At 40.2% G+C, this 22,551-nt stretch overlaps 1 protein-coding gene across 1 annotated transcript in view; it reads right to left on the bottom strand.

Annotated features, from left to right (window-relative positions):
- Positions 1–13,656: 13,656 nt before the first annotated feature.
- Positions 13,657–22,551, bottom strand: part of MAN1A1 (mannosidase alpha class 1A member 1) — a 149,085-nt gene continuing 140,190 nt past the window's right edge. Inside the window, exons 9-12 of the mRNA XM_075707345.1 lie at positions 20,859–21,078; positions 19,881–20,053; positions 14,306–14,421; positions 13,657–13,783 (exon numbers count right to left, since the gene is read on the bottom strand). Of these exons, the coding sequence (XP_075563460.1) occupies positions 13,657–13,783; positions 14,306–14,421; positions 19,881–20,053; positions 20,859–21,078 (636 nt within the window). The remainder of the gene's footprint in view (positions 13,784–14,305; positions 14,422–19,880; positions 20,054–20,858; positions 21,079–22,551) is intronic.

Raw genomic sequence — 22,551 nt, 5'->3', positions numbered from 1 at the left:
CAGCTGTGCTGAGGGGTTTGACTGCCTGGCTCTGTAACCTTGGGTGAGTCATTTTATGTGCCTGGTGTACATGCTCCCTTCTGTAAATACAGATCTAATTCTTGGCTAGTTTTAGAGGGTTTTGTTCTCCCCATGTGAAGCAGCAGAAAATAGGGCTCCAGTGTGGTGCTGCTCTGTTGCCGTGTTTGAATAAGATTGTTTCCTCCTCTCTTTTCTTCTCCTGTGGCTGATATATTTGCTCCATAAGCGTATTTCAGCCTTCACATCTTTCCTGGGGACAGAGAGAGTGGAATGTAATCCTGAAAGAAAAGCAAATATCCTTTGGTTTTAAAGATATATAGTAGTAAGATAAAAAGATTAGGGCCTGTGGGAATAGGCATTATGAGACTCGGATGAAGTATGCGGTCTTCTAAGGTACCTACCTCCTTGGACAAATAAGCTGGACTGAAGGCACAAACGAAGTGTGCCTGGGAAGTTCTTTCCCTGGACTTCCCTATTAAAAACACAAAGCAAAGAGGAGACTGAGTAAAACTATGCAAGAAAAATTCCCCTTGTTACTAGCAAAAATGTGAAAGTCCCCGAGTTAAAGGATGGTCAGGGCTGCTCTGTGGTGTGGGCTGAACAGTGGCTCCCTCTCAAGGTCTAAAGATGGTCTGAAATGAGAGAGAGAGACCTGGTAAGGACAAGGTGGATGCTAAAAAATGCATGAAAAGAGCTAAAGATTTTGCATAAATTAGCTTTGCAGCAATTTGTTTCCCCGTGGTGAAGGACAAGGACAACAGGTCTCGTTGTGGTGTGTGTTTTATTTTTGAAGATGGGGCAGAGAGGGAAGAGAGGTTTGAGGGTAAGCTGGATTGGCTCTGATATGGCTTCTGGTTTTCAAAGTTCAAGAGTGTGCTTATAAAAGTCTGGGACTATCAAAAATGCATTGGTTCCACAGTGTGGGTAATGTTTGTTTACTGGTGTGAATGGATTAAAACCCCAAAAATGTCTATTTTCTGCCTAACCAGGTCACTTCCAGCATTTTTAGGCTCTTAAGAAAGCTAAACAACGAGACTGGCTTATTTCTACTGGCATTTTGGTTCATAAGAAGTCTTTGCTATCAGCCTTTTTGAAGCTGGGATATTATAATGTAAAATGGAGCTGCTAAACCTTACATTATCAGTAATTAATGTAATGATCATGTTTCTGTTTTTATTTTTGTGGGCTTTCTGGTTCCTCTGAGTGGTGATGATGTGCAGGCTGCCCTGTCCTAATGAATTATTTACACATTATTGCTGGTAACTGGAGACAGTAAGATGACTTGTGCCTCTTTAAAATGTTCCCCTAAATTACTCTGAAGATGCTGCTGTGGCCGTACTACCATGTACACCGCTTCTGTGCTTTTAATCTGCTCATCATGCTGCAAATCTGTGAATAATGTTGTTTACAACAGTTTGGGGCTCTTCACTAAATGCTACAAACAGCTTTGGCCTGGGACTTGCTGAAGTCTACAGTGATCGCTCTAGCCTGAGTATTAATCTTCGTGCTTTGCAGCCTGGGCTGTGATTTACCACTGGGATTTAAAAAGCTTATTCAAATTTAGGAAGCTGTACAAATGTTCGAAGTCTGGGTAGGCAGGAAAGAGCTGTACGAGCTCAGGGAAATCTCCATCTCTCCTAACCTTTAAAAGGTCTGTGTGCATCTCTCTAGGAGATTTACTTGAAGAAAGTCTATAGATACCTACCTCCTGGTGAAAGGGCAAATCCAGTGAGGGGTTCAAGCGGGCTGTGAAGTGTATAAGGCTAAGCAGAGAGCTGGGATGATCAGTAAAAACTGCTCGGTGATGTTTGTGTTGACGGGCAACCAACAACCTGTGACTGCCATCTCTACAGCAGGGAAAAAAATTATCAGCTCATAGGTTTTGTTTGTTTCTTTTGTTGTTTGAACACAGAGTAAGACAAAAAGTGGATGTTACATGTACTGCATTTTAATAAGCCAGGGAAGGAAAGCTGTGCAAGAATATTTTCAACTTTTTCTGGCAGCTGGGTCGAGTGGTACCAGCACCCACTTGTGCCGTGGAGAAGGACAGAGCCCGTGGACACACCAGGAGGAGGGAGGGGGATTTGGGAGTGGTGAGTGGACAGGAGGCCAGTCTGCAGTGCAGGGCCATATCAGGGTTTTTTTCTGGTTGTAGTTAGCAGCTCGTATTTTCAATGATTGACTCTTAAATTAGGTTTCCAGCGTTGGTGCCCCCGCAGATGCAGAGCGGGCGTGCTGTAGCTGCCCCGCGTAGCAGGTCTGCTCTGCACGCCTCAGCCCTGAAAAGGAGGAGGCCTCTCTGCGACAGCAGTGCCATCTTCACCACAATTCAATTCTTGGCCTGTCTGAAGATTTTTTTTTTTTTTTTTTGAAGTGCCCAGTTTGTGTGTGTGTGTGACACCTGTTACCTCCGACTCCTTCTCCTCATCCACTCTGAAGTATCTCGCTGTTATCACAGGTCAACGTGCCTGGTTTAGTGGCTTCAACTTATAAAAGTTATGTCATCGTCTCTTCACCACCTTCCTTTCAATCCAGTCCTTCCAGCAACTCATTTTGCCTTATTCTTTTCACTGCTGATCTCCCTATGCCCTTTTCTCGTTTGAGTAATTGCCCAGTCACTTACATTTATCTTATCTTCTATTGTAAAAAATTTCAGGAAGAGAATATGTCTGTATAACTTGCTCTACCTTTATGGCATTATAGAGTATAAATGGTTGTTATTAATAATGCATTGCAAAATGGTCTCTTATTTGACAAGTGTACTTTTATTTTAATATATAATGGCATACTTGTAAGTGTTCTGCAGCATATTTTATAAAATTAATGGAGTCCCACAAAATGGGAACTCACTACTGTGGCTGGCTGTTAAATTTTTGCTGAGAAATGGAAAGAGGCTGCAGGATTTTGTATGCAAATTATGAAAGGTGGAGATTTGGCTTTATGTATGTTGGCAGCCAGTGGAGGGAGAGGGAGAGAAAAAGAGCCTGAGATGTGATATATTAAAACACTTCAGAGTGATAGAGAGAAGAAAGCTTCAAATTTTGTTGAAGCTATTCATGTTAAGACATGCACACTTTAATTAAAGAAGCCAAACGTCAGCTGAATCAAAGTCACTGGTTTGTTTTCACTAGATTCAACATAACTCTGAATGATAAGAAAATGGATAGTTTGCTCAGAGAGAATAAATCCAGCCATAGTGTTTATTGTCTGAAATAACCACACTTGAAAAATAGATAATCCATAGGGTACTAAAAAAAAAAAAGAAAAGAAGAGGCAGAGCACCTTGAGTGTTTCTTAGGCTGTATCTGCTTCATAAATCTCCATGCAAAATTCTATGAATTTGTTTTTTTCTGGTCATTTGACTTCACTAGAATAAACAGGAGTTTTGCTGTTGACTTAAATGGAACTGGCTTTCTTGCTGTATAAGTTATTTTTAGAAAGAAAAACGCTCATTGATGCAAGAAATTTTCCCCAATTAGCACACCTTGGTGATAGCATGGGTATAAAGACAGAAGATTTAGTGCCCCAAACAAGTTGTGACTGTGAGCAGCCAATTAATTATCTAGTCAGAAAATGTTCATATACTTCCGTGTGAGGCTGTTTCCCTCCTTTTTGCCTTGGAACAGAAAGAAATGAGAATTAGATACTGAGATGTATGTTACAGTCTATCAAATCCTACTGCAGAAGTGGATAGTTAGAAGGATTGCTTACATCTGTAAATATATCTTAGTATAAAACACTAATAGAGTCTACATGTACTCTCACTTTCTCTTTTTATTGAGAAATGTTCAGGTTTTAGATTAAAGTAAGATGTGGACAATAGCATTTTACTGGACAAATGTATTCAATTTTGGATCTAAGAAAAAAAATCAAAGAATACTTCATTGGTTATTCAGTCAGAGATAAGCATGAGACAAAAATGGCAAATTGAAGAACAGGATTATTTTTCTCTATAGCCTCAATTTCCTGTAATTCAATGTAGTTTTTCAGGGCTTTAGATGTGGGTGCAACACCAACTGGCTTCACTCATAAACTTATTTTTCTCTAGAGCTCTCAGGGTGGAAATGGTTATGGTAGCAGCTGAGGGCCCTTGCAGAAATTGTGAGAGGGACTCTTGCATTGCTCTGCTCCGGTCTCGCCAGGAGACCCTGAGGGGGCCTCCCAGGTAATTGCTCATCATGTAGGTCCTGGCTGATCTTCTGCCCCTTGTTTGCATCTGTGGGTGTCAGGAGAGAGGTGATCAATAAGATGATAAACTCCCTTTTTCTGTCTCCATCCCATCGGGCTGTGAAGGTGTGTTTTAATTAGTTTTCTACCTGTATTCTTGCAATGACATGGTAGAAAGGTGCTTCATGAGAAAAGGAGGAAATGGCAAGTTTCTTTTTCTTTAGAGACTCTCAGGTTTTTTTCTAGCATCTTTCTTTTAAGTTTCTGCTCTCTCAGCCTGCTAAGTCTCCTCCTCTGCTTTTCGTTCTTTTGCTGGCATGGGTTGCACTGGAGCTAAGTCACCAAAACTAGTTTCCTGGGCTGTCTGAGTAGCGCCTGTGCTGTGCCGTGAGAAATTGCCGCTCCTACTTTTAGGAATTTCGCTCTTGTGCTTTTCTACGCTCTGAGACATGAGGAAGGGAGTTTGGCACTGTGGAGAGGGGAGCGCTCTGTTGCCAGCTTCCATAGGTGGTGGTTGATTAACGCTCAGTCGGTGTTTTATTGTGAGTCCTTGGTGCAGTTAAGTGCTAGTGAGGCGGGTTGGTTGCTCTTAGGCAAGTTTTGATTTGTTCGTGCTCACTTCTAGTCTGTGTGGCTGTTCCCAAACACAGGGACCACGATGGTGAGAGCTGGTTTTACACTGTAACTAGCAGTGGAAAAAGCATGTTTGAAGCTACTTCTTGGCAATTTGCTGCTTAATGTTAAAACACTGAAACAATAAAAAGTAGCAATCTTTCTCGGGCTGCAGAGTTTCCAGAGAAATGACTGGACTCCAGGAGGAGTCAAGCCAGTATGGGAACCTTGCTTCCCATGTGGTGCTGGCAGCGCTCAGCTCTGTAGTGTTTCCTGGCTGAGAATGATGTCTGGCGAGTGATTTCTTGGCGAGTGGTACCTGGCTTTGTTGCAGCTGAGCACTTCCATAGGTCTTGATCCTGTTGCTGGGTCCCGTTCTGATACCCCAGTGGGACTGCGTAGGTGTCTGGGGAGGGGAGGAGAGCTCAGTGAGCCCACAGGATGGGGTTTGGGGCTCTTTGCAACTTGGACCAGACACCTGACCTGCATCTTTTGCTGCCCGATGAGTACCTGAGCCTCTGGCTGTCTGGATGGTGCTTCTGGCCAGTGGATGACAGTGGTGGTTAGAAAAAACTTCTATAACCAAAAGGTGCATTGAAACTGGTGTATTTGCAAAGACCTGTGGCTTTTCACAACTAGCAACTCTACTCCCCTAATTAGCTCTGCCTTCAGTTTTTCATGTCGCAGCAGGGAGTAGAGGACTTTTCCTCACAATGTACGCTACATGTCTCAGTAGGTTTCAGTTCACTCTGGACAAAGTAGAAGCCATTCATTGACTAGAAGGTGCCGCAGCCTTAAATTCATCGGGGAAGGCTTAGAAGTGGTCAAAACCTCTTTGTTTTGTTGTGTGATTCTGTGTTAAAAATCTGAGTCATTAGTCAGCGTTCAGCTGGATTACAGGTAAGGAGCTGGGAGCTGATTTTTTGGGGGCACCACCACTGATCAGCGGCTCCATTGTGGCATGCCCAAAGGTGTTGGTCTCCAGCACCCTGTCACCATCGTGCTGCCCTGTAGTGGCATGTAGGTGGGCAGCAGGACCGCAGGGGCACCCACACTGAGGGACGCTGGTTATGCACAGGCAGGCAGCAAAGGAGACCGGTGGCAAACTCCTCCTTACACAGGGAAAACATCAGGGACCAGTTGAATGGTTCCTGAACCAAGAAGGAGGAGCTCTGAGATGCTTGAGCTGGTGGTTTGGGTCTCTTCTCCCTCTGCCCTTCCAGGGAGGAGCACAATAAATGTGTCTGGACATTAGACTCTTTTGGTGGTATTTTGAGACATTATGTTTTGCTTTCCTGGGTATCTTCTGCAATCTGGTGTTTGCAGCTCCTGCCCAGAATGGCTATGGAGTGTTGTGGTATTGGGCAGCAGCAGCGAATTTTGTTAGCTCTGGGTGGCATCTTGGCGGACGGCTGAGACAAATCCGGAAACTATTGTGCAGCTGTAGATTAGAAGGGGTCGTATAAACTGTAATGATTGGAACTGCACATGAAAAATATGTTTTTAGAATAAGTTCTCCTTCTGCTTACTTGTGTACCATAGAAATGTAGCTCAATATTTAAAGTAACATAAAATCTTGCAGTGGTTTTTGTTTTGTTTTTTTTTTAAACATGGAGTGCTTATGACTAGTTGTTACCACTGGAAAGCTGAATACAAATTTCTTAGGAAAAGCACATGAAACACATACAACAGGAGCTAGAATTACCTCAAACCCAGAAGCAAATGGAATAGAAAGCAACAGTGGCTGAACAGCTAAAAGATGATCAAATTGTAATAAAACCCCTTGTAAATACAGCATTTGGTATAGTTTTGCTCATCCCTTACTTTGACCCTCCTGCTATACAACTCCTTGCACTGTACTTTTGAAATAGGGTATTGCAGTATTTTAAATTGCAAATTGAGGGACTGCTATGAAGCTTATGGATATAGCTCTTCACAGTACATAGCAACAATTTTTTCCATGTGGTTGGACGTAGCAAATGTGAAAGCAGAAGGGTTATGAGGCTCCTCTTATTCTGAGTTTTTTGAAGTTAAGCAATTTAACATGCTAAGAGAAAGCAGCAGTGACTTGTAAGATTCAAGCAGCAGCAGAGGAGCGAGCTCTGAGAATGCACCTCCATGAGAACAGTCTCCACCTTTGAGAGGGGCTGGGGGCACCTGAGGTACTCAGAGCTGAGGGAAGCAGAGGTGCCCCCAGCAGCCAACATGAAGCGCCTGGATTGAGAAAAGTAGGACTAAAGCATAGAAATGTTTCATACCAACTGAGGTACCTCAAGGAACAAGATAGAAAATGTGGTGGGAGGGAAAGTGCTGGTTATTACATGGCAAGTATTTAGCAGGGAGAAATTAGTATAGGCTCCAGTTAGAGATAAAAGATGGATAACAACATCTGAACTGCTGGGTAAGAGCACCAGGATCGCACCTGTGAGATCTTACAGCGGTGCAAGGAAGCTGAAAAACTTTGACCATGTAGTTTAGTAAACATAGTTCAAGCCAGCTGAGGCCAACCAGTGACACAGCTGCCCACTGCACAGGCAATCCCAAAGCCTTGTCCTCATCTGTAGCTGCTGGGCCATGTCGCCTTGGGGCAGATGAATCCGGCAGCCCTGAGCCCCGGGTTCAACCAGTAGCAGGGCTGAGCATGTATTCCCAGTAGGCACATGCATGCACAGACAGACCTATACAGAGCATGCATATATATATATATCTATGTATATGGCCAGTGACACAGAGCAGCACAGACATACTCGGCACTCATGCAAGCCCCTTATTCCTCTATTTTTCCATCCTTGGGAAATCACCTATATCCTTTGCTTTGCCCACCTTTGATGCTTCCTCTAAACATCCTGTATGCCTTGTGCAATGCCAAAATCCTCTTCCCCTGCATAATTTTTGTGTTCAAAAAACGGGTAGATGTGGCAATTTGGGACATGGTTTAGTCCAGTCTACCCTTGATTGGCTTAGAGTAGACGTGGTAGTGTAGGTTAATGGTTGGACTGGATGATCTTAAAGGTCTTTTCCAACCTAAATGATTCTATGATTCTGTTCTATGATTCTATGATCCTTGGTAATGCCCCTTGCCCCCCACCCCCCCGGGAAAAAAAAAAACCAAAACCCAAACCAAAAACCCAAACCCCAAAAAACAAAGGTGCTCTGGAGATTTGCTCCTGTTGACTCATCCCAATGGGTGGACACCTGGGCACCAGGGCTGAGGCTCTCCTGGGACAGCCCTGGGAGGGGGCCTGGGCAGCATGTCCTTTCTTCCGGGTCCCTCACTTGGTTCCCACCTGCCTGTGTGCCCCTGCGCTCCTCTGGGGGTGTGGAGGTGGGCCTTTGATGGGCTGACTCCCGTGGGTCTGGGAGTAGCTGGGACAGGGTATTTCATGGTGCCTCAGTATGCCGTTGCCTGTGTGCTCCTTTGGATATGTGCTGATGAACTTTTAAAAATCATGTAACCTACCATTACTGTAGGATCACTATTTGCAGCATCAGGATCCTTTAACTATCCCCCATGGCCAACATAAATAACTTTGGGCTCTTCTGTCATGTGCACTGCTAACCATAACACCTCTCTGAGCTTCCAGAGTACCAGCACGTCCCCTTGTCATAGGGTGATGTTCCTTGGCAGATGAATCAATGGCCGCAATGTGACAGTATAATAAAGTCACACTGACAATTTAATTTTTTTTTTTTTCCTAACTTGAGGTGCTCAAGACTAAGAGTAACTCTGATGCTGTGAAAGCAAAACACAATTGAAGGGATAAAATGTCAATAATGAGAGGGGTCTTTAATGTCCTGTAAAATGTCGGTATGGGAATGGTGAAAGGCAAACAACCTTCCACAGTGTGCACAGACAGTTTTGAGAGCATGTGAAAGTTTGAGAGTCAACCTTCCAAAGGGAAGGTTGATTATGGTGATTTTAGTTACAGGGTGAATAAGAGCTGGTGCAGACAGAGGAGCAGATACCTGAGAAATGAAGGTCAAACTGCTGGCTTTTGAGGTACTGTTGAAGGCTAACAGCCTGCTGGGCTCCAACTGGATTCTGCAGCTGTGTGACTTGCTCCATCCACCACTTTGTGCATGTATGAACGCACAAAACCAGGACAGCGCGAAACTCTGTGGTTTATCTTGTCTTGCAGTATTCAGACAGGAACTCTGAGTGTCTGCGACCATTTCCTGGGTTTGGCAGACTGCTTTTTGATGCTTAATCTTTCCTCCTGCATTTGAGATCAACCAGGACAGACTAATCCCAAGATTAAGGCAGATCAGATGAAGGGCTGTTTCCATAGCAGATGCTGTCATACGAGCACCGGGTTACTCTTGTGCTAGAGGGAGGCCATAGGGCAATGCAGATGGCGGGGCAAATCCTGTTAGTCTGGACTAATTGTCAACTCGGTCCTAGCTCCTTTTTCCCCCTGCAGAAAAAAAAACCACACCAAGCGTCCAATTAAGAGACCAAATTGGTTGAAATTCTAACCCAGGCTTGTGTTTGCATCTCTTGTGAATAACGTGCTGCACTAAGGCTTGCATTAGTTCATGTTTAACTTGTTGAGCAGCAGTCTGTGTGGTCCTGGAGCCGGGAGGGGACTGCCTTCTGACTACCCCAAAGATTGCACTGTGCAGCTGCACGCCCACAACTACGCTGGAAAAATGAGACACCAGATCTAAGAGCTACCCTCAAAAATAACTGACTTAAGCAGCTCTAATGAGTAAGTCCTTTGACAGAAATTGATACTACCGAGACTGTTCCGTAAAATCATGGCAGTTTATTTCACTATCATCTTTGGGTGAGGCTTTCTACTAAACAGAGAAAACAGGGTTAGCTATGAGATGTAGCTGTTATTTCAACATTCAGATGGGAGATCTTACCGACATGTCCTTCCGACACAGAATGTAGTTACAGTTCCTATGACAACTGTTCCTCTCTCCTCCAGAGCATGGGCTAATGATAGTGTTTCATTACACGATCATGTAACGCTGGGCACTGTGACAGCCTTGTCATCTCTGCTCCGGGGTTTGCTCCTAAATGGCATTTAGCTGAAGCCTGCTTGTATTGTGCAGAACACGAATTGGAGTGACCGACCTTCACTGTGCTTACTGCCTGCCGCCTCTGACTTCCCAGCTTCCCACTTTTCATTAGTAAGCTCACTTTCTACCAAAATACATTTGGTAGGATAAATTTTATTGACAAAAAATGTATAGGAATTTTTTTTCTGTGGTAGCAATTCTATACACTGACTAACATTAATTAACAATGGTATCATAACAAGTACACAGAGTACTAGCCCGTATCAAACCAATCTGCTGACAAAAATTCATGAGTATAGCAGCCAAACCAGACTACGCAGCAGATTCCTGTAGTTACTTCTGCAACACACTTAGGAAAAATTATAACGAGTTGAACAGATATATTAAAAGACTTTATTCACAATAGAGAAATTTTTACAAATATAAGTTCTTAAAAATTAAGCATCTTGATCTATTATGTATTTCATAATTTCAGTTTATATAAAGATGGAAAGGCTAAATGGACTATGTACAAATAAAAAATGATTTAAATGCATGATAGAAATGGATAATATGTATGATGAAGTCACCATAGAAACAGTGAGCCATTGGGCATTGCAAAAATCTGTGTACAACCAACACATATGCAATACTTATCTCACAAGCAATCAAAACATTTTTCTTCCCATGAAACAATGTGGGTGCCATTGAAAGTGATCTACCTCTTAGGGCTTAATATATGCAGATTTAAATGCATTATTATGCTATAAAGAAATGGAAAAAGTATAGGCAGTGTATTTATGGAAAGATAGTGCCCCTCCCACCCCCAAGCAACTTCTTTTGCTCTTATGAATGACTGGGAACACAAAGTGACCATCACTAGCCACTTCCACGCAGCTAGTTCAGTGAACGGGAAATAAAACGCACGTTATCTCAGCAATCTAACAAGCAGTGGTAAGTACTGACTGTTTCAAAATGATTGCTCTAACTTTGGTGTTTTGGGATTATTTAAAAAAAAAAAAAGGAAGAAAAATCAATATATTCTCAGTTTATGAAAAGGTTGTTTTCTTACAGTTGGCAGATCTACACGTTGTACAATCTTCTCGTCTACTTACATTAGTTTACAAAAAGTACAGTATAGTGCAGTTTGTACATACAACCTGAATACCAATCCCAGTCACATCAAATTTGTGCTCTTTCAAATCATCGTAACTCCCAAACTTAAAAAAAAAAAAAAAAAAAATTATAAATTTCATACTAAATGTCTGTATTACAAGGAAACAGTCATGACACTTATATCTGAGTACATAGGACCCAATGCATACAAGACTTCTGTGTGTGTAGCCTGCTTTTTGAAACACGGAGAGGAGCCTATCTAGTTCTCCACTGTTTCTCTTCAGCTTGTTAAGTAAATGCAAGATCACTAGACACATCTGGGGGAAGCATACTGTGGTTAAGAAAACCATGTAAAAAGAGGCTTACAAAACCCATTTCTCAAAGGCTGTTTTTGTCTGAGCTATTGTAGTTATTTAACTGATACAAGGCGTATAGCAGCACATGCACAGCCATGTGGTAGGCAGCAGATGACCCAATAAAGATAACCAAGACAAAAGTCTTAGTTATCTTACTACTTTTTGGTTAAAGAGGGAAGAGTTTTTTGGTTTTTTTTTTTTAATTTCACAGCTATTATTTCTCTGAGCTCCCTTTATAAATACAGTTTCTGAAGAAACACAATGAAATATTATAGTCCTCCAAGACATCAGCAGGAGTTCTGCTTTTCAACGGAAGAGAGCCAAGACTTCATCCTTGCTCGTTCAGTTTCAGAAAACTGTCACTGTGACATAAGGGTATCCATATTTTAAATAATAATGATTTAAAAAAAAAAAAGGTAGTAAAGCAGAAAGTCGTGAGCCAATGTGCTGGTTCCACATAAGCAGGCTTTATCTGTGGCAGAGGCACGTACATTTGTATCCATTCTCCCAGCGCTGGGTTGCCCAGGCTCAACAGGGTGCCCCTGTTAAATTCCATGTACGAACGCACGACTCTGCCATGCCTGCGATGGAAGGCTCAGCATCACTGAAGCTCCTCTTGCCTTGCCCCCTACATAAATGTCTTTGGCAGCTCACGTGGCACGTGCCGTCTTCTTGGTCTGCAGGGGAAGCAGAGAGGCAGCGCTATCTGTACAGACTCCAGAGGGTCAAGTTTACGGGTCAGCCTCCAGCTGCTATATATAAAAATGTAATCCGTTACCTTTGCTCTTGGCTTTTACCTAAGAAAACCTACATCGCAGACCTCTACCAGTATAGCAAAAAATGTACTCTGTAATGCCTAAACAAGCAAATGTGCTTCCTCAGCTGTGATTAGCTATGCTGGACGTGTGAGCTATCTTAACTAAACACCTTTAAAGACGATTACTGTTCAGAACCATATTTGTTTTGCTGCAGTCCAATCAGTGAATAATGTGCTTCCTCAGAACGGGAAGCAAGGTGTTATACCCTGCTCAAAATGTATGAAAGTCATCCTGTCACTAAATGGAAACATAGGTAGACTTAATAATCATGTAAACCACTCCAGACTACACTTAAGTAGAAACAGGACTTACTTAATCATGCCTCTTCCCCCTCCCCTTTGGTGATGCCACAAAGTAAAACATTTTTGGCAAAGCTGTTGCCCTTAGTAAGCCAGGCCTCTAATCTGGGGAATATTTTTAAGTATGCTGCGTTTCTGTCACTCAGAGAAGACAGACTTGGTGCTTTCAGAAAGTTTTAGTTCTATGCTAGATAATTTCCTCTCTGAATTATTATCTTCTTTTAAGGAGACAAGTTTTCTTCAAGGCATCTGAACATCTAGTTTTATTCATGTAGATACACTAAATTGCTTTGTGACAAAAAAATATCAGAGTCTGGTGTCAAGTCTGAACCTATCTGAATGTTTGAGAAAGTCCCAGAAAACCAAACAAATTGTCTCTGGTGTAATTCTCAGCTTCCAGGAAAAGGTCATAGAGTTTTTTTTTTGTCTTTTTACCATCCAACCAAATGAAAGTTACTCGACTAAATATATAAAGAAGGTAAGACTCCTTTTCTTAATAAGAAATTACTACCTTATTTTACTCCACAGTAGCCTGACTAAAGACATGAGAATACCACCACTTTTAGAAAAGGGAGGAAACAATTTATTCTATTACAGTATTCTAATCAAAACCTGAAAAACTAAGGTCTGCTAACTAATGTGCTAAATTCATAGAAACTAGTTTAGTCTAATGTCAACGCATACTACAGTTTCAGAGTTGTGTCTGCATGAGATGAAAATATTCCTATGTAGACTTCATTGACAATGAAATACATCAGATACTTTACCAAGTAATGATAGACCCGCATAAGAAGAGACTGTCACAGTCACAAGATTTGTCTTGGATGACACACAAAACAAATTAACATAGAACAAAAAAAAAAAAAAAAGCTCTTTATACTTAATTCAATATGGCTTTTTGCAACATGGCAAAATATTACAGCTTAAAGCAGACATCTCCTCACAGAGGAGAAAAGAATTTTGCAGTCAAATTAAAAGCATAACAGGAAACAAGTAACACGCAGACCCTCTGCTCTTTTTGGCCAAGATGACACTGCAGCCTAACAAGATGTGGAGCGATGTCCTATTTCTCTTCTAAGAAGTGGTTAGCTGGATAAGAGGAAAATCAGTTGGGGTCCATTCATAAATATTTACTGTTAAAGAAAACAGACTGCAAAACACTTGATTTCAAAATTTAACTCAGGAATTTAAAATGAAATCACGTGCCCAAGTCCTGAAAAGAAACATAAGGAATGAAACAAAGTATAACTTAATCTTCATCTATTTCTGGTTTTCTTCTTTATTCCCATCATCTTTGTGAAGAACAGGGAGAGGATGAGCCTCTGTGTTGAAGACCCAGTGTTCGAATGGAAGAAGATCATCTTCAGAAAACAGCAAATACAAGTACCTGGCAAGAAAAAAAGCAGGAAATGTGACCACATCAGAGAAGTGAAACTACAATAGTTTTCAGGAAAACATAAACACCTGATTTCCCTAGATGAATGTATCAATGGGAACAGCTGACCAAACACAAAACACCAGTAAGTCCCAGCATCACAATGATTAGCACAAAAATTTGAGGCTACTCAACTCAGATTGGACTCAAGGGCAATAGCAACTGAGACCAACAGAAGAATGCCTCTGTCCTGATAGAGGACAAAGAAGTTTAGGCTATCAAGGTTAAATATCAGTTCACTTCCATTTCCTCCTTGGTAATTTTATTACATATTATTTTGATAATATACAAAACATAGTAATTTCATAGTAATTCTTTTCCTCCTGAATGTCCACATATATCAAGGTATGAAAAGCTCTACTATTTCAGTCAGATTTTGTTACATGAATGTCAACAGTACTAATGATAAATACATCTGTAAAGATGACACGTAGAACTACTTCATATTAATGAAAGTCAAGTTTCTTAACTTACTTGAGTGTCTCTGAAAGGAAGAAGCTTTGCTGCACATCATCATGGCTTTCATGATTGTTATATACGTCTCTAATACCAGAATAGCCACCATCCACTCTGCAATGTTTTTCCAGTGCCTGAAGAGGGGGGAGGAAAAGACAGTGGGATTAAAAAAATGAATCATCTGTCAGTTTTTCTTTGTTTGACAATAAAACTAGCCCAAAAAAATTGTCACAAAAAATTGTCTGTTGACAAAGAGATGAAAACTAGATAAAGCTCTAGATAGAAAACTCTTTTTAAAAAGACATGGGCACACATGTCTAATTTTACATTTAGGAAGAGAAGCAAAATGATAAATCAATAAAAGAAGTGAACACAAACCAATTTTGAGAAGGAAAGATATATGGATGTAAAGATATATGGATTTTCACTTATTTTCTTTTACCTCTTTTTAATAGGAATAACAATAGCCTCTCTCTCACAGGCTTGTCTATCAGCCTTCAGAGATTGTGCCACATATACCTTTCTTGGTCATATTTTAGTGCTTAAAAATTATTGTGATAGAAGTGAATGCCATGATAAAGACCAGTCTTCTCCTTACCTCCTGTAAGTAGCTTTGAAAAAGGAAAGGCAACTCTTACATAGAAAGTATGTAAGTTGTTTGGTTTCTCTGTGCAATTATTTCATTTTTCAATGGGAAACCTCCGATATTGGGCTGTGACTGAATTTCTTTTCTGTGGTAGATACTATTTTTCTTTGATACCTTTCTGAAAAGCCTTTGTCTGTTACTCAGGAGTAGATGGAAAGCTAGTATGTGGCTGGACTTAATGCAACATGTTTTAGATGTAGGAATGTGTTTTTCTCTAGCTAGTTTCCAAACTGTGTATTCAGTTAAAAGGTGTAAACCAGCTGATTGATTCCTATTTTACACCTAAAAATATAATTTATTTTCTGCCCACAGGAATGTTCTATATGATCAGCTAATTTTGAAGGCGAAAAAAGATCAAATGAAGGGTGTATACAGAAGGGCAAAAAACATGTACTTGGTGCTGGAAGCGTAGAAGGTATATACAGTTATGCTATTTAATAAACTTTGCTGCTTTGCTTTATTTTAGACAGCTGTTTGCATTAGAAAGGTGGTGCCTATATATGAGCCACCACTTCTTTAAAGAGTGCTATCCAATACTTTATTTGAATATTAGTTCTCTTATCACTGCTTTGTTTAAAAATATTCATTCATCTTTTTTCTTTATAATTGACCTATTTAACAAGGCTGAAAATATTCTTAGCATCTTCATTTTTCTTATTCTGCTTTATAATAACTCTCTGGTATCATGTAGTATAATAGAGGAGCGAAGAGAATCTGAGATGATTATATTTAAAACAGCTCATTATTCAAAAACAAATCCAGAAAACACTCTTTAGCCCTAAATAAGTTCTCACAATGAAAATGATGGTAAGCATGATAGATTACTACATTTGCTCAGGACCACACTACTCTGAAACATGGTGCTTGCTGTGGAGGTGGGTATTGGAGCAACAACTTTCAGGCAGAAATACCTGGCACTTTATCAATCCCCCGACAGAGAGATGGAAGACAACTAGCTCCTCCATATCTGAAGTTATTACAAATATCACTGAAGTGATTACAGGATGTGTAGATTTTCTTTAGGGAAAGATGCTGCATTTCAAACGTCATATGGCAAAAAGCTATGAAAAGGCAGGAGATTTGTCTAAAAAAAGCAAACAGGCAGAATAAGCGTTTTCTGATGAGAGATGGGACTAAAAGTCACTAATAATTACTGAGGTATCCTTCACCTCCACCTGCTCTACATGCTGTTCAAGATCTGTGTTTTGCTGTGAGCAGATATCCTAAACGTCCTTGTTTTTGCTGGACTGTAGCTATCTGCATATATTTAGCTTGCATGTCAGGGTCTCCATAGTTTTCACTGGAGAGTAAGCTGCCTATTGTATATTTAAAAGGGATTTTTCTCCAGGAGAGATCCTTTAAAATATAACAGGCCTATTTGTCTTTTCTTATGTGTCTTTAGGTTCTTTAATTTTCCTGGACACTTTTACTAAGTGACAAATATACTTAAGTTTAAACAAGTAATTTCCCCTGGCTGGTACTCCTTCCCTCTCGTCTACTTCAACCTGCAATGAATTCAAAATGCTGAATCTGTGTCTGGTTTTTCAATGTCAAACACAAGATTATGTTTTCCAAGGCACAGCAGAAGGAGAACTTCAACTTGAAGGATAAGGCTATTATTCAACAAAACATCTGCATTCTAAACAGGGTGAGGTAAAATAAAAGCAAATTGCTTCTGGGGTTTATGTGCTCTAACATGTAGTTAGAGCCTTCTTTATGTCCATTGTAGGGAGATACCCTACAGGCACCTGAACACACTGCTGTGATGGAAACTAAGAGGTTAACTTGCTCCATGTTAGTCACCTGGTGGTATCTACTTGATGCAAATGTGAACTATCTTACCCCTCAAAGCTACTTCCCACTTAACTAAAGGAACAGGACATTCACGTGCGGCATTAGTACGATAAAAAGGCTCTCAGTTGTCACCTTCCTTTAACTGGCAATAATGGCCTTTTGTGCCCATACCTGCAGTTTCAGAGTACAGCGATGTTCACATTGACAGTGGGGCAGTGGTGGGTGGGAAGAAACAATCAGACACATTTTAAATTAGTAGTTCTCAGAAAATGAGGGTGGCTAAGATCAGTTATGCTTGGGTAATGGAAAACATCAAGCGGAGTGAAAACTGGCTGACAGTCTCAAAGTATCATAAAGGGAAAAAAACAAAAGCAGTGCTGTGAATTCAAAATACGTGCTGCATTTATAATGCAGAAAGGGAGACTTTCAAGAGCTAAGCTGATAAAACCTGTCTGACTCAGTAACAGTGGATATTGCTGTTGGTCATAACTGCATTTTCTCCAACTGCTGAAGTACATACAGAATGATCTTGGACTCAAAGCAGCAAAGCAAGTTTCCAAAGAAAAAAATGGAGATGCTAGAGCACGTTTTTAGTCTACAAAAGTTAGAGGAAGAATTAATGGACTTGTTGGAGAATTTAGAAGTCATGACCTATAGAGCAGCCTCCTTTCCTACTACAAGGGCACTGGGACACAAACCTAATGAGCTCTTATTGCCAGTGTCATGAGTTGAAAATGGACAAGAAACACCTGAAGAACAACTTTTTTGGCAACAACAAATGGTCTGATTGTTGCCCCTTTTTTCTTGTTTCAATCTCAGCTTCCTCTTTGTGCAACGGGTGTTGGTTATTAAACCAACCACAGTCAGTGGTCAGGGACTTCCCCAAGAACAAAACGTGGAGAGAAATACTCTCTGGAGCAAGAGGGAGCAGAATTTATGACATTGGTGTGGTAAGCTATCATGACACATGCTGGAACGAAGAAATACAGTATCAGGTGGAGCTGTACAGGCTATAAAAAGCTGAGAGAAAAAAAAAAAAAAAGATTTGAAACCTGCAACTGACTGTTTAACTTCTGTGAAGCTCTAAGATTTGTTTTTGTGAAACATGCAACTGCACATTATGACAGTGGAAGATGGGCCTGTACAGAATGGGACCAGCTGCATCTCCCCCACACGGGCTCTAATCCACGATGTTAGAGCCAGATGAGCGTAACCACAAGAATGTTAAACAAGGAACACGGGGGAGCGCTAAGAAGGTAAATGAGTGTACAAACCTGAAATAAACACAAACAAACTGAACCAGCAGGGTAAAGAATAATAATAAGGAAAACATTTCAATTGTTTATAACAATGTTATCAGTGTGGGCAGCAACAATGACTCAGGAAATGCATCTCCTGGAGAAGGGACACTTGGCATTGTTGAAGCCTGGTGGGATGACTTCCATAAACAGCCATTGTAAATATTCCAATTATTATCTGCCTGGGAAGATTCCAGTAGTAAAATGTGTGCCTGTGGATGGTGTTAGCGAAGAAGAAAGTAAGGGAATAGCACGCTGAATTAGAGATTTTTTTTTTTAAAAATTGCTTTGGAATCTTTAACTCGGAAGCACATTGTTTCAGGGCCAACAGAGCCTACACCTGAGGGAGGCAAATAAAGTGTCCTAAATAACTACCGTCTACCTAGCTGAATACAGTGTTGACTGCAGATATGGAATTGCTGTGAATATCAAACAAGGAGGAGTTAGAGAGTAGAAGTACAGTTAATGCTAGCAGCTATTCTTTTATGGAAAGCAGATTTTACTGTAAGTTTCATTCTTCAAGAATAGCTAATTACCAAACTTGAAATGCTCTTCTTTCACAACACTGCACAACAGTTGAGATACGTTCAGTATCTCACACAGTGAATACAATTACAGATCTTGGTTGCTGTGGAGGGAGCCAGGTAACTGGCAGATGTCATGTCGCAGCCAGGTATATGGAGTCATAACCCAGTAACAGCTCTCTAGTACGGTCCCTTGGGGATGAGAAATTGCATGACACAAGTCTACATGTTCTTCCCGCAGTATAGAACAACCTTCTACAACTAGCGGTGTAGGCCCATTCAAGAAAGTTATAATCATACACTCGTACAAACAAGAGGTGTTGGGCAAACTGACAAACAGGACATTTTTGATATCCTGGAAAGCAGTAACTCTGCAAAGGAGAGGTCACTGTGAACAAAATACTGTTTTGGGGTTTTTTTTCATTTTTCTTAGGTATACAGGGCTGCAAAAGTAATATTGTTCCGCTTCCTGTATCTCCTATAACATCTCAGTCTGCTTAGACATTCCAAAGTAAGAGTGAAATGCAAATAATTTAGCAAGGGCAACATTAATGTAAGGAGAAAATAAGTGAACTCTAGAAGTGTAGTAAGGACCCATACCTGGCAGATGAAACATGGTAAATCCAAAGGCTCTCATCTCTAACAGTAAGAGTGATTAACCACTGAAATGACGGAAACAATAGATTTGGCAAAACAATTTTTGCAGTATAGACTAGCTGCCCTCTTGGAAGACTTGTGCTAGACAAACACAAATAGCTAGGTTCAGCATGACTGGTTGAAGCTCAAAGGCTAGTGGGACACAGAAATTTAAATCTAGACGAGATTGTTATCATTAATGGACTTCAGTCCAGATGACCTATGCTTTTTGAATGGGACCCATTTTTAAATGTTAGGTACTATCTACTACTTCATCTTGGCCTTCATCACCTTAATTAAAATCACATTTGTACAATTACTGTTGAAAACACACTTCATAAAACTTATTTCCATGCCCCAGGCTCAAATCTGAGACATGTTTGCACTCTCCATTCACATGCAGCAATACTCAACATCTTGAGCAGTACATCCAAATATGACCCTGATCCAAGAAGTATTTAAGGAGAAATCACAAGGTATTTTTCTAATATACAATACCAGCAGTATTTGGTTTTGTCAAAATGATCTTAGTTCATCTATTTAGTAAGTGAATCTCTGGAAATTTGAGTTGCTATTACTGATTTAAAATAAATATTTACTCTCCAACTGCTAAACAATATCCAGATATCATTCAATAGCTCACTTCTTAACAAGATGTTAGGATTTAATAAGAAAAAAGTCCAACAGAACATTACCTCTACAGCTTCCCATCCCCACTGCCTATACTTTGGGTCATGAGTGAGCCGCCACATGTACATGTAGGTCTCTATGACTTCTGGTCGTAGGATGTAGTATTTTTCATTTTGTCTTGTAGCAATGGCCTCAACACCACCATCAAATCTGAAGGCTTCTGGTCCCAGTTTCATGCCTAACCAATATAAAAACACATGCTAAAATAAAAGCATTTTAAAAAGGTTTCAAATTACGTACCCTACCAAATCAACTATCCTTTCATGTGGCACAAAGCCAGGTTACCCAAAAGGTATATAATTTCTGAAAAATACTGCAGCACCTCCTGTTTTTAATATTTTGTAAATAATTTGGAGTAGGAGAGAGCTGTTCTTCATCAATGCCTTACACAGCAGTTCCAGGTTGAACACTGATGCTAACATTTGTGTTCTGGAAGACTTCATATAACTAGCAACATGTGAAATCTTGCTTAAAAGATGAGGATATTTACTTTTCTATATCAAACTGGAAAATACACTCTGGGTCCTGAAATGCTGCCAGGGTTATTTTTATAAGACGGCGAAAGAATCCAAAGAAATTTCCTGCACAGAAACCCACTTTCTTTGTGCAATTCTATTGTTTGCAGCATTGTACCAACAGAACTGAGAATAAAATAGTTTTTTGTGCATAAAAGATGATTAATAGCTATATTGATGCATAAATGAACAGGCTCTCTCTTTTGGCTACACAGAAATTGGCAAAGTGAAAAAAAAAAGCTGTCATGTTAATTACTAGAGTGAGTAGATACGATTCAGGTGCACAGAAAGTATTTATAAAACAGAGCAGCCATTCTTAAAGTTATTGCTAGAGCAAAGCAGCATTTGGTCAGAAAGGATGAAGAGTTCTCACCATCATACAACCTTCATTCAGCATTACGCAAAAATACCAATGGCTGCCTTCACAAAGTGAAACTGTGAAACTAAACTCTGCAATACAGTACTTACTCGTACGATCATAGGATTCATGGCAAGTCCTAGCAATTTCCGCACCAAGCTCGATGTGATGGCCCGTCTTGTCGTTAGGTGCTCCGTCTGCTCCAAGAGCAAACATGCCTCCAGCAAAACAAGTGAGGTGTCCCATCTTGTGTTCAAGCAGCCCACCCTTCCACTCAGCAATGTATGTCAGTCCCCCGCTTGATTTGCGAATGAGGTGGGTCTCTATAGCCTGCAAAAGTACATGATTTCAAACCCTTTGGTACCATTTGGTAAAGCATGAAGGACGAAGTTGTCTTGTACGTTGGTTGGTTTTTCTCCATATTGCCTTTGCTTATAAAGTAAAATGGATAATATGAGCTAGCGTAGCCTCAAAGTGCAGCCAAACCAACACAGATTAGCATACATCAGTAATGATGAGTAATTCTGCTACAACTTTGAGCAATTTACACAGTACATTTTATAAAAATATTGGAAAGACCTAAAAAATACGATTCGATTTTAAAATTCTTTATTTCTTTCCCTTTCTACTTTGAGCAATTTTAGGTAATTTCACTTTTAATGGTGATTAGCCATCACTTCAGCTTCCATACTTCCCATTGCAATTCTGACTTAAAGGATGTGGTTATTATTATAATTTCATGTCAATTATATGCAGACATAACTCATATTCAAAAGGCCTGACTCAGTGAGTGCACTGAATGTTAGGGCTCTGAGTCTGAGTCTGAGCATTCCAAAGTCCAATGAGTTTCCCCCTGCAAGACTGAATTCCTCTGTAGTTATCAATCAAGAATAGGGCCTGGAAAAAAACCCAAGCAGAATAAAAACATATAAATCTCCTAGAGAGAATTAGAAGTTTGTGCCGTTAGCAATGTACAGTCAATGATTACAAAATCCAGGAAAACAACCTTCCCTTATGAGAGGAACACAATTAAAACAACAGAGGAGATGCAGAAGAGCACATTAATTAGAAGCCCACACAGAAAGCAACTCTTTACTACTCTTTAAAGGGTAATTGAGAGGAGACAAACAACGCTATCATACATTCAGTTATCTAGCAGTACTCTGGTTTATTCCATTGAAATCATAAGATCCAGAAACAGTACTCAACATGCATTATACAAGAGAAAAACATGAATAAAATATCAGTACAGAAAACTATTAACAAATAAGCCAGGATAAAAAAAAAACCAAAAAGTGTTATAAAGAGAAGGTATTGATTGTAGTTATTTCTTGCCATTTAAACAGCTGGAAAGGTTGTTTTTTATAAGCATGAAAAATCTTCTCTAAACTAGAAGCATCAGCAAAATAATTGTACAAGTTTTACTTACTAAGTAGTTTTTTTGTGCCAAGAATGTCACATTGAAAACTATACTTTGTTTTCCACTAATATTAGTGCAAAGCACTTAGTAAGGATGTTTTCTGCCCACCTCCAGACCCATTATTGGCTCAGAAAACTCCTCCATCCCTTTCTTTCCTCCTTGATTGTATGTTTTTAGCACTGGTACCTACTGAAAAGCATACCTAAATTTTAAAGCAGCAGTAAATAATGAAGATTCCTGTACTTTCAACAAATCATGCATAATTTTGCCTATAAAAAGAGGAATTAAATATGAAAGGGGAAAGGTGGGAAAACAGTTTCCTTAAGCATCCAAACCACAGACCCCACTGTGGAAGATGAAAGAATTACAGAGGCTGAGTTGGT

Source organism: Pelecanus crispus, chromosome 3 (genome assembly GCF_030463565.1).
Source record: "Pelecanus crispus isolate bPelCri1 chromosome 3, bPelCri1.pri, whole genome shotgun sequence".
NCBI classification, from domain to species: Eukaryota; Metazoa; Chordata; class Aves; order Pelecaniformes; family Pelecanidae; genus Pelecanus; species Pelecanus crispus.
This window is presented reverse-complemented; position numbering and strand designations above follow the sequence as displayed.